Source organism: Chelonoidis abingdonii, chromosome 5, assembly GCF_003597395.2.
Source record: "Chelonoidis abingdonii isolate Lonesome George chromosome 5, CheloAbing_2.0, whole genome shotgun sequence".
NCBI classification, from domain to species: Eukaryota; Metazoa; Chordata; order Testudines; family Testudinidae; genus Chelonoidis; species Chelonoidis abingdonii.
This window is the reverse complement of record NC_133773.1, coordinates 123,002,824-123,020,338: the sequence shown is the minus strand read 5'-3', so window position 1 is coordinate 123,020,338 and position 17,515 is coordinate 123,002,824. Positions and strand designations below refer to the sequence as shown.

At 40.2% G+C, this 17,515-nt stretch overlaps 1 protein-coding gene across 7 annotated transcripts in view; it reads left to right on the top strand.

The window, feature by feature from the left end:
- The window catches only part of ABLIM2 (actin binding LIM protein family member 2), a 239,178-nt gene that overhangs the window by 182,862 nt on the left and 38,801 nt on the right, over window positions 1–17,515 (top strand). For all 7 annotated transcript variants that reach the window (XM_032767238.2, XM_032767236.2, XM_032767235.2 and 4 more), the window contains 3 exons: window positions 8,205–8,254; window positions 8,924–9,071; window positions 13,983–14,041. In XM_032767238.2, coding sequence (XP_032623129.1) covers window positions 8,205–8,254; window positions 8,924–9,071; window positions 13,983–14,041 — 257 coding nt within the window. The remainder of the gene's footprint in view (window positions 1–8,204; window positions 8,255–8,923; window positions 9,072–13,982; window positions 14,042–17,515) is intronic.

Here is a 17,515-nt window from a genome sequence, read left to right as displayed (position 1 = left end):
TCTTAAAGCAATTTGCTTATTATCAGAATGATACAATAGTATGTTAAATATAGTACATTACTATCCTGCTTTCAGGTTATCCTGGGAAATATCTAAATTTTAAGGTAATTTTTGCTTCTGCATTACAGCAAAAAATAAACTTTTAGGTTCATTGACATATGGTGCATATTGAATATCCATCTTTCATCAGCAAGTTTTTTTACTGTATCATAATATGAGAACCATTCTTTAATGAAGTTATATCCATTGAGGACAAATTCCTTTTTAATGGCTGTGACTTGACCAAAGATGGCTTCTGATCTGCACCATGCAATTGGGTCTGCCCATTCAGTTCCAATTGTAAGATTGGCACCTAAGTCCCTAAACAACAGAACTATACAGAAAATGTTTCTGTGGCACATAGTAATCTAACTCAACACATGACTTTGAAAAAGAACTGTATAAATCATGCATGCTTCAAATGAAGCAGTAAAATAGAAAATTTCATAATGGAACCAGATAGCATCATGAAAAACTGCTAAAAATAGCAGACAGTGTTTTATTTGTATAGAAGTTGTAAATGTTTTGAAGTTAAATCCTGCTATCAGCTTCTGAAAATTCAAGACAGAGCTTAAAGTGACAGTATTTTACAGTTACAAGTGCTACAGCTAGTTAAGTACCACCAAAATGATTTATTCAGGCTGGGAAGAATGCAGAGTTTGTATTCTTCTGCTAGTCTTTTATTTTTCAAATAATGTGTACAGCTGTGTATGTTGATTACTAGAGTCAGTGCCTGCAATGCATTTACCTGACCTCTAACAATTTTCTTGGCTAAATCTACTATATGGAGCTACCAACCTCTGATTGCCCTAATTTCTCCATATTGGAGAAGTCTAACCCCAAGATTGCATCATGGAAACATTCATATGTGGGGTTTTTTTCCCTGGAGTTTCCCGGGTTCCATCAAGAATCCCCTGTCAGTCACTTGCCCAACTGCCTCAGCAGCTCCTGGATTCTTTTCCCCTCCCATGCTGATTAAGCAGCCCCTGAAGACTTCTAAAGGAAGAAATATTGGGAGCCTTTAATGAATAAGGCATACCGCGTTTCAAGGTTGCATCACAAAAGGGCATTTGGAAAATTGATATCCCATAAGAGAGGCTGATTATACTTTTCTCACCTGTGACTGACAGGTAAAGGGTCACTTCTGAGATATTTCTATATTCACAGACAAAGGCAAACCTCCCCCTTTCCCAAAAAAACCTCACCCTACCAAAACAAAGCACTCCATAGCTCATACTCTTCTTCCCTTGAAGAAAGAATGAGGGGAGCAAACTACAGGTGATAGATGTGTAGTCATATCGCTTAATGCTCTACAGCAAGGTGCTCAAGTCATGAGAGAGGCCTGCCATTATGCCAGGGAGGACAGGATCATTCCTATTTCTCTTCGCTATGAGCTATGTCTCCTGTTTAACTACTAGTGCTGCTGGCAGCAATAACTGCCCATCCCAGCCCCTTGCATTGCCCAGAGCCTGCAACAAAGCTGTGACTACCCTCTGCCTGACTGCACAAAGTGGGTGGGGAGGGGGCAGGATGAAAGGGTTTATACATCTTCTCTCTTTTGTTGCACTTGCTCTGGAGTAGCTGTAATTTGGCTTTAAACTGGTAAGCAGTAAGAGGAGCAAAGGCTTAAATGGAGGTGAAGATTTAGGAAATACAGCAGATACATCACAGGCTCAAATAAGCAGAGGACTGCACATTCAGAAAAGAAGAGGATCTGGGTTTGAAAACCTTTCTCTGGTGAGAATTGGGGTTTATGATTTTATTTGTCTGGGTTTTTTTAACTTATGCTGTCAAAAGTAGGGTGTTCTATTGTACCCATCATTGACTTTTTGAAAATTACACGTTTCTTTTCATGGAGAGCATCAGACCTGACTGATTTATGGAAGCTGAGAAAGAAAGAAAGAAAGAAGGGCTTCTGTCTGCATACTGTTGATTCATAGATTACAAAGTCAGAAGAGTGTGATCATCGAGTCTGACCTCCTGTAAAACACAGACCATACAACTTCCCCAAAATAATTTCCTTTGAACTAGAGCCTATATTTTTTTAAAATGTCAATCATAATTTACAAACTGCCCATGATAAAGTATTTACCACAACCTTTAGTAAATATAGTTGTGAAATATTTATCAGTAAGAGTAATTATGTCTTACATCAAGTCTGAATTTGTCTAGCTTCAACTTCTACCCACTGGATCTTGTTATACCTTTCCCTGCTAGACTGAAAAAGCCTATGATCAAATATTTTCCCCCATGGAGGTACTTATAGACTTTGATCAAGTCACCCCTAAGCTGAATAAATTGAGCTTCTTGAGTCTGTCACTGTCAGGTATATTTCTAACCTATTAGTGGTTTTCATGGCTCTTTTTTGTGCCCTCTCCAAATGTTTCAACATCCTTCTTGAATTGTAGATACCAGAACTTCACAGCATCTTCCAGCAGCAGTCACACCAGCACCAGACAGAGAGGTTAAAAACCCTCAGTGCTCTTGATTCCCCCTTTTATGCATCCAAGGATTGTGTTAGCCCTTTAGGCCACAGTATGACATTGGGAATTCATATTCAGCTGATTATCCACCATGATCCCCAAATCTTTTTCAAGAGTCACTGCTTCCCAGGAACAGATTTCCCCCATCCTGTAAGTTCTTAGTTTTTACATTCTTTGTTTTTAGATGTATACATTTACTTTTAGCCATATTAAAATGCATATTGTTTGCTTGTGCCCAGTTTATTAAGCGATCCAGATTGCTCTAAATTAGTGTCCTCTTTTCTTCATTAGTTACTACTTCTCCAGTCTTTGTGTTGACTGAAAACTTTAGCAGTGATGAGTTTTTCTTCCAGGTCATTAATAAAAATGGTAGTGTAGGGCCAAGAACCATCCTGCAGGACCCAACTGGAAATAAACCCACTGGATGATTTCCCATGTACAGTTACATTTAGATGCGTATCAGTTAGCCAGTTTTTAATCCATTTAATGTGTGCCATGTTCATTTTATATCATTCTAGTTTTTTAATCAAAATGTCATGTGGCACAAAATCAAATGCCTTACAGAAGTTGAAGTATATTGCATCAACCCTATTACCATTATCAGTCAAACTGAGATGGAGTACAGTGAGTCAGCGTGCACACATTCTCCATAACTGAAGTGTCTGATGCTAGGCAATTGCATAAACAGGTTTAGATCATTGACATTTAAATAACCTCTTAGACTGTTCTGGTTAAGCTTCAGAACAAAGCAAGGTCCAGTCGTGCTTTAATATGCTTTATCATTTGGACTTTGATAGATGTTTTCAGCTCACAGTATCTGCATTGCACATACCAGGGTCACCTCAGTGTCAATGAGATGGAATCCATTTATTTGAGCGCTTGGCTTTAGGATAAATAGCAGACATTAAAGTCTATCCAAAGCCTTTAATTTCTCCTCCTCTGCAGAGCTACAAATCATTGGTAATAAATAGTGAAACAAAGCAAAAAGCTACGGACAAGGCAAAAACGCCTGAATCATTAGAGTGAGTTTTGGGAAAATCACTAGCAAAACACAAAGCCAAATCCTCGGCTGGTGTAAATAGGTATAGCTTTATTGACTTCAGTAGGACATTGATTTACCAACTGAAGATCTGGCCCTAATATCCTATTCCATGAGCATGTCATCCTTAATTATTTTATAGCTGCCTCTGGTTTGCCAAAATGACTCTGAAAAGGGGAGTTTTTCTTCATGGCCTTAGGTTTTCTGTGTCAGCCTCCAGGCTGACATACACAGCCAAGGGCCAGATTCCTCTGTCAGCTTTATACTGGTGTAACTATACTGACTTCAGCGAAGTTATTCCTGATATTCATTGGTGTGAGAGGTCCTATTTGTTAATATGCAGGTCAGTCAGACATCTCTGCGGTACCCTGAGGAGATGTATTTTAATCTTTTGTTTTATAGATAAACAGGGTTCTGAAAGGGAGTGTAGAAAATGGAGGCTGGCTGGGTTTCTACAGGAGTGCACTTACTAATTTATTCTAAATGAAAACAAAAACTGAAGGTATCTATTTCTATGGAGAAACTAATGGAAACAACCTTTTGTTCCGGAGGAGCTCCCAGCAGAAGTTATGTAAATCTTTTTGCTAAAGAACAAACACATTAGCAACTGATGATTCAGCTTCTTGAGCTAAAGGGGCATTTAAGTAGGACATTCGGGAGTTGGAGCCAGAGAACATTCTCTTGTTGAAGAAACCATGTTTGAACAAACAAGCACAAAAATGTTCTCTAAAACAAAAAGTGCAAGAAACTCTTCCAAAACATTTGACTTCAAAAGGTCTCAATTACAGCAATGCCCAGCAGATTTGTTGTAGCTAAGAGCCTCTGTGTTCCTGTTATAAACACCTAGATTCAGAATAAAAATGAGCTGGAAAAATGTCACATGCGTGATTTCAGGCTGTGAATTTGGATGGGAAAGCTGGAGAGGGTGGTATTGCTTTTTTCTTTTTTAGTATCTTTTTATATTTTCAAAACATTGGATTCAATATTAAACCTTTTTAAAAGAGTTTGACCTTCATCAGTTTTAGCACTGATCCAAACAGAGAGCTCAAATGGTTGAACTTGGGCTCCTGGAGCCCATATTTAGATGTCCATATAAAAAGGACCTGATTTTCGGAGGGGCTAAGTAGCCCAATTTTCACAGAAGCCAATGCTCAGCACCTCTACAAGTCAGGTCACTTTGATGTAGGTGCCTTAATGTAGTTTTAGGTGCCTAAGATTCAAGGAGCGCTGCATGAGCTGACCCTGGCATTCATGCTTTGCCCCATTGACTTTGACTGGACTCCAAGGAAGTGCTGGGGTCTGCCCATTGGAGTTCCAAGCAGCATCAGACCCTATGTTTGAATATTTTCAACACTGTTTTCAAGGTTCAGGTTAAAATGTGTGGATCATTTGCTTAGAAATATACTGTAAGATTAAGTTCCTCCTGTTCTCTTTTAGCATTTCACACAGCATTAATCTTGACAAAAAGCTTATTAAAGCACCTCCAGAAAGGGGATAATGTAATGGAATGCTAAACTTATTATACACTTCAACCATTAGGCTGTGCTCTGTGTAATATACCTTAAGTACGCTAACATCAGCGGTATCATGCAGTACATTAAAAGGTCTTATAGTGAAGCGCATCTGGTGTGTACCTCTGAGAAGGAAGCGCTGTGGCCAGTCCATACCATGTACTGGCCAGCTAGTAGAAGCCCTATTGTGTACATGACAAGCAGGGCTGGCTCTAGGTTTTTTGCCATCCCAAGCAAAAAAAAATTTGGCTGCCCCCACCCCAGCCCTGGGCTCCCCCCCTTCTGCTCCAGCCCTGGACTCTCCCCCCCTACCCGCACCCCCCTGCTGACCCAGCCCTGGGCTCTTCCCCCCTCCCCACCTGCACCCTCCTTCTCCCTCAGCCCTGGTTCACTGGTAACTTGCTCTCAGGGCGGGTCATTCAGCAGGAATTTTGGATGTGCACAGATCACAGACAGGATTGGATCCCATATGGTTACAGAACTGCAGTACAGTGCAACAATTTTCAGCTTGGGTAATTGGAGGATATCTGGATGTTATAAGAATGTTCTCCATAAATGAGGAAAAGTTGAGGTGCCTTTATTATTATTTTGTTCCACTCTTTCTTTCTATGGGGAATTTGCCAATGCAATATCACTGTTTTCCTTTTAAACAAATAAAACTTAAAAAAAATAAAAAAAGGCAATGGCTGTTGAAAATAGCAATTCCAGTCCTAAAAACCACTGGGAAGCATTTCTTGCTCAATTTTATCCTACTTTTTCTACAGCAAATTACAGTGGATCCATATATTTGATTTGGGAGAAACGAAGTAACAGCTGCCCAAATTGAGCTTGAGCACTCCAGAATTTTGAGGTGTTCAAATCTGGAAGACAGGTGCTAGATTCCCTTGCTGAATATTAGCTAAATCTGGAAAAGAAACATCAATTTCTGCTTCCATGGCTCAGAAGTGGAAATCCTCCTAAGTGCCTGGTACTGTATCTAAAGCTGCCCAGGTCTAGTGGGATCCACATACCTCCCTTGCTAGGCTTCAGATAGAGAAAGGCACTGTCCATTTAGTCCACCCAACTTCTTCTTTGGGGGCTGCAAGGTGAGCTCACACCAGTATCCCTAATCCAGTCTGGGAATGTCTTCTGAAGGGGATATCTGGGCCAAAGCCTTCTACTCCCTGGGCACATTTGTTCCCCCATTCACAGTGCCACCCTGCTCTAGCAGTGAGCTCTTCATTCACAGCAAGCTGCAGCATGAGGTTTCAGCTTCCACACTCCCTCCCACTCCCTTTCCTGTTGATAGCGGCCAAGGGAATGCTGGGAAATGTATCCTTTCCCTGTTCCAAGGCTGGCTCTATAGGCAGGGAACCAAGGAACTACAGCTCCCAGGGCCCCTGTTGGTTCTCAACTCCCAGGCTGGATCCCTGCCAGCCGCCACCCCTGCAAATGGGTTGCCCCAAGCAGCTGCTTGCTTTGCTGGTGCCTAGAGCCGCCCCAAAGACAAGAGCTGTCTCTCAAAGTTTTTTTTCATTTGCCCTCTGCTGCATGCATGGGACAATATAATGTTCACCATTTCCAGCTTTTGGGGGTAGGAGTTTCACTCCGCTACATACAGATACAAACATAGATCTAAATTTTGGCTTTATGTGGGGATTTAGGGGATGCAGAGGTGTAGCACCTGAGTGCTTATGGCAGATTCAGTCGGCCCAGGAAGGGCAGAACCATACGAAATATCTGCAGACATGCTGGGTGAGGAGCCGGAGGCTAGGGAGGGAAGAGTTGTTGCCGCCCCACTGTGACCTTTATGACACTTTTAAAAAGGTGCATCCATCAATGTTTTAAAACATTGAGTCTCCTAGGCCCAAACTTTGGCAAGTTGTTCTATGCAATTTGGCGTGTGTATGTCTGCAAAATCTGTGGGTTGTGAAATCATTTTTGGGGTGCAGATATCAGTATCATTTACAGCCATATCTGTATCTATCTGGAAATAAAGGACATGAAATGGCCAGAAAAGCAAGGAGAGAGGAGAACGTGGGGATGGACCTTCTAATGGCAAGATTTTTTGGTAACTCAATACAAAGTACTGCATGGTGGCAAGTTTAGTGTGAGCAAAAAAAATTTTAACAGACAATCCTTTAGCAAATTGAGACATTCAGAAAATACAGGCTGCACTTTGGTTGTCTTTTTCTGCAGTGATGTTGGTAATCACAACTCTTATGCAGACTCTGCTCTTGCTAATGCCATGATGTCGATCATTAAGGGCTGGATTGAAAGTTTTGTATCTGCCTTGTGTCAGAGTAACACATAGCCCAGGAGGAGCCTGGGGAAGGAATTGTGACTCAGAATGTGACTCTGCTCCTGACAGTGAAAAGGTTTACAGCAGCCCTTTTTAGGGGGACAGCTTGTTCCCTACTCCTCACCCTCCTACAGTGATTTAGCTTTGCTAGCTGACATTTTGAGGTGACAGATCCATTTTCTGTATCCTCCCTGCCTACCTGCTGGGGGAGAGGACCAGGTGTAAAAGCTGCTGGGCCCAAGCTACCTGGTGGAGAGCATTAACATGGCAACACAGGCAAGGAGTGGCTTCTCCCTTGGACAGCTGTGTTAGGCTGAGTTATTGGCATAATTTATGTCACTTGAGGGTGAATAAATCACACCCCTGAGCAACATAAGTTACACTGACATAAGTGCTGGTGTGGAAGCGTTATGTCGGCAGACATGGGGGCTGGATTAGTTAATCAGCTGGGAGAGCTCTCTCCCATCAGCTTAGGGAGCCTACATTAGAGAGCTCACAGCAGCTGCACCACTGTCAACTCTCTAGTGTAGCCATGAGATAAATTATATTTTTTTCCCTCCAGTCAAGCCCCAGAAAGTAGCATCTTCCCTAAATAGGATACTTTAAAATGTTTGGAAGAGTAGATTTTATGCATACACTGTGTATTTACAGCATTGAATCATTTTAATAATTTCATAATGGCTTAAATGAGTCGATGATATCGTACCAGTACACTTCCAACTTCTCATATCCCTTCATTTGTATGGATCATTTTATTATTTTCAGAAACATGCAATATGATTACAGTCAAAATGGAAAAAAAATGACATGGTGCTGTTTTAACTCTTACAATGAATTTTATATTCTAACAGTAAGAAGATCAGAAGGGGAGGATGGAAGTTTTGATCAGGACAATAGAAAGGTAATGTCCAGAATGCAGGAAAAACATGCAGGTTGTTAGTGTTTCTCAATGGTACCATTTTAAAATCTTTTTTATTTTTTAGATATTTTATTTTTATTGATCATTATTCTAGTTATTTAATAGCAGCAAATGTGTGTTTGGTCCTTCACAGAGGATATAGAAAGATATTGCACCTCCCCCAAGTGCTTACATTCTAAATTTGACAAATGAAGGAATAAGTAGGGAAGGCAAAAAGTAGGAAGAATTGAACTAATGCTATAAGTTCATGAATTTATTCAATCTAGGCACGTTCATTGGTGGTTCAGTGGAGGTGTTTTTATTTAATGTATTAATTTTAAAGTGAGAAGAAGTAATAAAGTAACATTGATTCACTTGTGGGCATTAATAGTTGAATTTTTTAAAATGCACATGTTCTGAAACGAGGACAGAGTAACAGCAGTAATTAATAGGAAACCCATTCTCAACCAGGTGGATCATGTTAAGTATCTGATACTAGAACTTCTAACAGACAGTCTCATGATGCATTGCACAGGATCTGTCTTCCACTTTTATGACTAAGGGAATGATTGGTACAAAATTACTATAAATAAAAATTGATCAGAGAATTCCCATGTCAGTGAATTTGCAAGAATAAATGCAAAGGATAAGGTTTGGTTTTGTTCTGTTCAGCTAAAGACCAGTTGGCTGATTCTGAAGGGGGAGAGGGACACCAGAACTAATTCTCCAGATTTGGATACTCAGTCACTATCACATGGTCCTGGAACTGACAGAGAACAGCTCCGGCAAATGCAAGAGAATGCAACCACCATATATTCAAGTAAGTATTTACTTTACACTGTTAATTATGGATGTGGGATTGTGGCTTGACTAAGAGAGACAGCCATGCCGTAGTCTTCTCTGCACATTTCCATTCTTTGCCTTTGGCCTCCACCCAAACACTCCATATTCGTAAATTGGAATAGCCAGTGGTTCATTGTTTTGAAATGCTGCTCTCACTGGCTATCAGTACTGAAAGTGTTCTCCAAGTTCTCTTCATTTAACTTGACAGGAAGTGGGGGAGTACAGGGACATAGTCATCAAGAATAAAGGAACCTAAATTTTGCATTTAGTACACAAATCACAAAAATGATAGATAACTTTAGAGGAAAATACCTTGGAACAGCAGTTGTCCTAAGAGAGGGTCCCCCCACTACACTGAGATGGAGATACAGGTCAACTAGGGTAAATTATTTGGGGAAGCAGTTTATCACAAGCTTTCATCCCACTGCAAAGCACATCTGGCAGCAAAGGTAATGTGCCAGTCATTGGTAATATGATAGCTGGCTCCATCATCTTCATATTAAGGAAATTATGGCTCAGCTATACAAGAGAGGGGGAAAAACTGATGCAGCAGAATCTGTTACTAGAGTGAACCAAGTGAAAGAAAACAAGTAGTTTGGGATCGTACTGAACCAAAGCAAGGTGATTTCCCTTCTCAAATACCATCAGACATTTCCCACACAGGGAGTGTTTCATAAAAGCCCTTTGCACCTGAAGCTGTCTCTGAATGCCACAAACTCCTCACATCCAGAAGCAACTGGGAGAAATGAGCTTAGACTATGCAAATAGATAGCGTAGGCACATGCACCATGAGAAGGCTGACTGATGGGTTGATATGCTCCTTATCTGTACATGTTTTGAGATAACAGGCCTTATCTGAAAACCTTATGAGGCAAAAACCTCTCCCATAAAAATGTCTGTAACACAGAGTAAACTTTTTTTTAATACACAAGCAACATGCTGTGTCACAAGTTTCTCCATAGGATTATCATTCTGCTTCCACTCACTCATTTATCTTTTATTTTCTAATATCACACACACAGCTCAGAACCACAGAAGTCAGAGATAGAAAAGACCCTGTGGGTTATGTGGTCACCTCCCTGCTGATGCAAGTTGTTCCTTGTGTTACATTTTCAGATGTTTTGCCCAGAGTAGTTTTCAGTGTACCCAGTGAGGGTTTCCACCACTTTATCTTAGAAGACCATTTAACAGCTAAATAGTTCTGGCTTTGAAGGTTTTTTTCCTGATATTCACTCTCTTTTATCCCCTTCCTTTATTTTACCCAGTTACTCCTAGTTCTATCCCCCTTGCTGTCCTAAATAATTCCTTTCCTTCCTTCCTTGTTTACACCTTTCAAGTATTTGTAGGCTACCGAGTGCCCCACTGATCATTGTTTAGCTGTTGTCCCTCCCATATGTGGATGGGGAGTGAAGAGAACCTTAGCCCCATCCCTAATACCCAATGAGTTGGTCAGTGCAATTTAGTCAGCACAGCAAGGGAAATAATGTATGTCAGGTGTAGGTCTGGCACAGATTATTTCCCCCACAGAGCAAGAGGGGACTGCAAGTGGCTCGCTGAATCACAGTCTGGTTCCAGGTCTGCTTCTGGGGCAGAGCAACAATGTTCTGCCCATTACAGAAGTCTTGTGGCAAAGGCACAACTGAACTCGATAATAACTAGACACCATAGTAACAATTGCTCCACCCTAGTTCATTTTTTTTTCTGTCTGATATTAATATTATAGGCTAGGTGTCAAAGTGTCTTAGGCCTTGTATGCCCACTGAGCTCTCTTAGTGGGAGAGATTTTATTCATGGATACCATTTCAGGCATTACCGTGTCAAGTTGAAGAAAAAGCTAGAGGGCATTAAGATGCTGAACTCCCCTTTCCCTCCAAACCTTGCATGTAGTTTGGAAAGTGCTGAATATCCATATACCTGTACCTTATCAACTCTATTTGGTTGTGTGTGTGTGTGTATACCTTTATCTGGGGAGAGGTATATATTTACTGCTAGTAATGGTTATCTCTGTTCTGTACAAAACATTTCTCTCATTCAAAGCTCATGGACAGACCACTTCATGTATTGGTGTGATCTATTGTATTCAAGACTCAATCATTGTCCTAAGTTTTGTTTAACTTAACTTTTCTTGCCTACATAATGTCTGCATAAATATCCTACTGCTATGTAACTGGGACATACATATGTATATTATGGTAAGTCGGTTTAGTACATGGTGTTTTTAACGTTTCAAAATAACATAGTAGTAACTGAATAGGATTCCTCAGTGAATTTGAACTTTTTTTTTTGAAGGTTGATTACTACAAATAGCTCTTCTAAGAAAATCTGTATTGATTTACAAAAACACAGTGTCCATAAATGGTTCGACATAGATTTCTAGTGCATTATACTGCCACTCATTTAACTTGAGAAGTTAAAGGCAATTCAACAGTTACTATTTCCTGAACCACAGACATTCTTGATTTTGGGGTCTGAAACAGTGCAAAAGAAGCTCTACAAATGATTGTTTAACTCACTGGTATTGTACCACTTCCTAGATGATCCTTTGATGCTTAGCTTGTCACTATTATTACTTATTCCTTGTATTGTGATAGCACTTAGAGGCCCCAAAACAGAATCACTTAGTTAGAGACGGTCTCTATCCAAAAGAACTAATTTAAGGCAAGATGAAACATACAATTGGAGGTGATAAAAGAAGAACAAGAGTAACTGTGTCAGAAACACATGGTTGTCACATATCAGTCAAGTACTCAAAAACTCGACAAGATACTGCAGAAGCATTTAGCATCTGATGTTTGCGGTTGTTACTAGTTTGTTGGCTAGTTCAGTCTAGATTGTTTCATTCAAAGAAGAGCAACCAGGAATAAGGTAGTATATAATATACCTGAGAACTTCCTATGGAATGAAATGTTGTCCCCTGTAGAAGTCAATGGAAGTTTTCCCATTGACTTTAATTAGGCCAGGATTTCACCCCTGGAAGTCTTCCAAATGGCCACAAGATGTCGCCTGTACTTCACTTCTCTGATTTTCACACACAAAATTCACCACATTCATCCTGAAATGAATGTTTGTCCTCATTAAGTTTAGGGTGTAAAACTCCCAAACTGTTAGATATTAAAGGAAGTTTGTTAATTCTAAACTGTTTCCTTTGCACCAAACCATTTCCCTTTGGTGCTATAATATTCCACCATTAACTAGGAGCATGGTGGGAAATTCCGACTGGGAATTTCACAAGCCAGAAGAGGCCACCATTAGAAGCAGGAAACCGCATGAGACAAACCTTTGATCCCTTCTGACACTGCAATTCCTATGTTCCCACCTTTTCATTATTCCTATTTTAACCTATCCCTTTACATATGCAGTAAAGTCACAATATTTTGGGATAACACTAAGCCATGTCAGCCATCTACTCAGTGTCACTGCTCTGCAGGGGAGAGAGGTCACAGGAATTGGTCACCCCAGTAGTGTTCTTCACTAATCTGTTTGATAGGCCAGGACAGGGACTGTAACTTTGTCGTTTGTATGTGCAGTACCTAATGCTATCTGGTCTGGATTCCTGACTGGGGCTCTAGGTGCTACTGCAATACAAAATAGTAGCTAATGATAAATAATGCACTTAGTTCTTTAAGTAGGAACATAGAGTTTGCCATATTGGGTCAGAGAACTGATCCATAGAATTCAATATCCTGTCACTAACAATGGCCAGTACCACTTTCTTCAGAGGAAGTTGCAAGAATCCTCCATAATGGACAATTATAGTATAATTTCTTCCTGATCCGATGAATCAGTAGCTAGTTTATACCCTATTTTTTTTAAATGAACCCTATCTACTGTACCTGTGGATTTTCACATTACTCATATAAATGCCTTTATCTTTCTGGCATCCTGCTAATCTTCTGGCCACAGTGAGATCTTGTGGCAATGAGTTCCACAGATGGTGCATGCACCTTTTTCCTTATATCATTTTAAAATATTTAGCTTTTCAGTTCCATCGACCATCTCCTCAGTCTCAGGTAATAAGGAAGTATAAATAGGAGTGCCCAATTTACTTTCTCTTACATCATTCATTGTTTTCTCTACCTTTAGTGAGTCCCCTCTTATTCATCTCCTTTCTAAACATACAGGATTAGATCCTCTGCGTGTGTAAATTGGCAAAGAACTAGTGAAGGGAGCTGTACAGATTTATACCTTCTAAAGATCTGACTAATAGTTAGACTGATTATTGAAGAAGGAGGTTTGAAAATGGCAGTAGAAAGAGATCCGAGCATCTCTAGCGATCCCAGGGTATCTGGACAATACCCAAAGATCATTTTACCCACAGCTGAAATGCAGTCACCTCAGGGAGAAATGAAATAACTATTTAACAGCACCTAACAACACTAAACATCAGTTTAAGACTGGAAACAGAAAATACCTTTTCCTGTTGAAACTGCAGAGCAAATTTAGTGGGGGAAAAAGCTGTTCTTAAACTGGAATTTCACCAGGACCGTATTCTTACAAAAGGTACCAGGAATGCAAGTTGGCAGAACCTCTGAAATAATGGCACGTTTATTACCATTCTGGGGTAGTAGCTCAGCAATGAGTCACAGAGGTTACCTCTGACTTTGTCCTCAGTACCACTCTCTACCGCACCAAATTGTTCCTCAGAGGTCTTCCCCATCTGTGATCTGGGATGATCCCAACCTGATATGATATGAATTATAGATATGGATATATTTCTCTTTTTAAAAACCTCCTGCAAGACTAAGATGAACCATACACATCTGTACTGTGTCTCAGAGGCTGGGCAATAGCTCTTGCAATTGATTTCTTGTATTCTGTGCTTGTTTTTATTAATTAAATTGTAAAGGTTTTTGCAAAAATCTCTCAATACATATTGTGTCTTTTACAGGATTCCCATATGCCAAATCTGCTTCTCTTCCTGGCTACGGAAAGAACGGATTGCACCAGGTAGGTATTAGTGTAGAATGCGTTACACCTGCTAATATTGTACCATAAATACACAGCTTAGTAACCAGGTAGATAATCACAAATAACATAGAGCTCTTTAAAGACTTTTGGCTATCAGCTCTGCCTGACACATTCATATGCCAAGGGAATTCAGCCATGTCTGTCTTCAGCAAGCAGTCAGCCAGATTGGGGCTTCTCTTTAATTGTGTGTTGCATGAACATTAAGAGTCTTATTTTTCTCCCAAAACAAACACAGATCCAAAAATGTAGTCTGCACATATTAAGAGAACCCACTAAGTGTTAAATTAATCATTGAGAAAGACGGGTATCTATTTAAAGCAAGCTAGGTCTCCTGTGATAGAGAAAAGGGGAAGCAACCCACAGATGGGTTGCATTTCCTGACATGGGTAATCTTAATTTTTTCCACTGTTCATATATGTAGGTTTCCTAGATTTTCTTTTTCCTTTTATCAAAAAAGGGGAGGGAGCAGAGGGAAGAGGAGAGAGACAAGCACAGGTATCTAATGATGGTTATTGTAGGCTCTTCGAGGCAGTGACTGTCTTGTTGTTTTGTGTTTGTGCCACACCTATCACAATGGGGTCCTTGTCCATCACGGGGCTCCTAGGCACTTAAGTAGGACCTCAGAGTTTCGGCCACCAGGGTTACAAACTGAGCAGTCAACCACACACCTCCCTCTCTCCCCGTCCCCTCCCGAATACAGTACAGTAATGTGTTAAACATAAAGTACTTAAAAAATAAAGGGAAAGCAGCATTTTTTCTTCCACACAGTAAAGTTTCAAAGCTGTATTAAGCCAATATTCAGTTGTAGGCTTTTGAAAGAACAAGCACAATGTTTTGTTCAGAGTTAAGAATATTTCAGAGTTACAAACAACCTCCATTCCTGAGTTGTTTGTAACTCTGACGTTCTCCTGTACAGTTGATGATGAGGCTGATGATAGTCATTCCACTATTGTCTCCAAACGGAAGTTTGGAAACAACTATAGTATGTGATCTAGGCTGTATTTTACTGAAGACAAGAGAATGACCTCCAATTAATCACGGGGAGCAGCAAGAGTGCAAGTGCCATAGCCTGGCTGAAATGTTGAATATATTTGTATGCATTTTTTGAAATGTGCGTCCTGTTAATACGAGACGACTAGCAGTCTTGGTGTTGAGCCCAGTGTCTGACACTCTGAATTCAACCCCAAAGAGAACAGTGGAGTTATGCCATGTGCAAGGTCACACTGGCGTGGGTAGAGCCACATGCTCTTCAAAATGGCATCCCCAGAGGCAGCCCTTGACTAGCTGCCAGCGACTGGCGCCCTAGGCAAACCGTGCTATCGGCATCCCCCATCCCCAACACCAAGGGCAGATCTAGGCTGAGGTTTTTGGTAAACTGGGAAATATTTTGCCCCTTTTTTCCTTTTAATATTTTTAAGCGTTGTTGTGTTTTTTTTTTTAAACAGAGGCTTAATTATTCGGTTTGTCCGTCTATCCAACCAATGTTTCTGAGATCAGATAAAATAGAGAGGTGAAATTTTCAGAATAGATTGTACACAACAGCTAGATGATATTTCAGTCCAATTTCAAATAAAAATGCATTAAAAATATTAATTATAATTTTTATTATTACAAATCCAAAATCATCCATTATGCTATCCTGCTTTAACTGCCACATCCAATACAATCCAATACAAAAAGAAATAAGAAAACTCTTCAATGAGCTTTAACCTGTATTTACAGAACACTCTGGATAAAAAACACTCTGTGCTCTTAAAACATAACTTTTCTTGCTTTAAGTTTTGAAAATTCAGTCACTAGTTCTTTTAGATCCAATTTTCCAACTATTTCATGCTCTACTGACATTGTGGCAAGTCCAGCAAGTCTCTCTTGCACCATTGTTGAATGCAGATATGTTTTTATCAATTTTAACTTTGAGAAGCTACATTCCACACTAGCTACGGAAACTGGCAAAGTTAAAAGAAAGCGTAGAGCTATAAAAATGTTTGGAAAACTGTCTGAGTTTATTTTCACAAACAAACTTCCATACTTCTTCAGGAGTGGAATGTTTCTTAAGTCATCTTGAAAAATCCTAAAGCTCACTACACAAATCTGTAGCATCAATGTCTTTTGAATTTTCATAAGTCAATGCTGACTTTCTGCTCTATATGAATTTCCGGCTATGCGACCTTGATGTATATTTGAATTATATGTCACTAGCATTGCAGCTCTCGCCTTTGGCAGATGTGTTTCATTGTGGCTGAGTTATTGCTTATTAAAATTGCGGAGTGGGTCATCTTGACCCTATGTCTTAAATTTAAAAAAAAATTGCTAAAATATTATATATTTTGCAGTAGATAAAAGATTTGACATATTAATAAATTCTCAGAAATGTAGAGAAATGAATTATAATTCATATTCCCTCCATACGCACACGGGAATTGAAATAATGACATCTTCATTATTTTATTTGTTGTTTTTTTTTATCTTTTTCAGGTTTTTTTTAATCTGTTTATTTTTTTAAATTTGATTTTTTTCCCCTCAAATTTGGTGCCACATTTAACTTGCACCCTAGGTGACTGCCTAGTTCACCTATATGAACGGGCCACCCCTGGGCAACCACATCTGGTTTTGTCTCAGTACCAGATGAGGAACAAACCACATAAAAATAGGACACTCTGGTTTAAAATCAGACAAATGGCCTAAATATAAGAACATTAGAATGGCCATATTGGATGAGACCTATGGTCCATCTAGCCCAGGGGTAGGCAACCTATGGCACGTGTGCCGAAGGTGGCACATGAGCTGATTTTCAGCGGCACTCACACTGCCCAAGTTCTGGCCACTAATCTGGGGGCTCTGCATTTTAATTTAATTTTAAATGAAGCTTCTTAAACATTTAAAAAACTTTATTTACTTTACATACAATAATAGTTTAGTTATATATTATAGACTTATAGAAAGAGACCTTCTAAAAACATTAAAATGTATTACTGTCACGCGAAACCTTAAATGAGAGTGAATAAATGAAGACTCGGCACACCACTTCTGAAAGGTTCCTGACCCCTGATCTAGCCCAAAGGTCCTCAGACTATGGGGCGTGCCCCCTGGGTGGGCGCAAAGGAATGTTCAGGAGTACGGCTGAGCCTTCACTCCTGGGTCCGCCCACAGCTGTGGTCCCAGCCTCGGTCCCCTTCCCCATAACTGCGTCCTCCCCTCGAGCTACAGCCCCACCCCTGGGATGAGGGGGCAAGACCCTGAAAAGTTTAGGTCTAGCCCCGATATCCTGTCTTCTGACAGTGGCCAGTGTCAGCTGCTTCCGGGGGTATCATAAGCATCTTTCCCAAATCTGGACCTTAGCGTCCAAAATCTGGGTGCTTGTATGAAACTCCCCCAAGCTTATTACCAGCTTGGATCTGATCTTGCTGCCACTATCCAAAATTTCCAGGGTTTTGGCCCCCTCTGGTCTCCCCA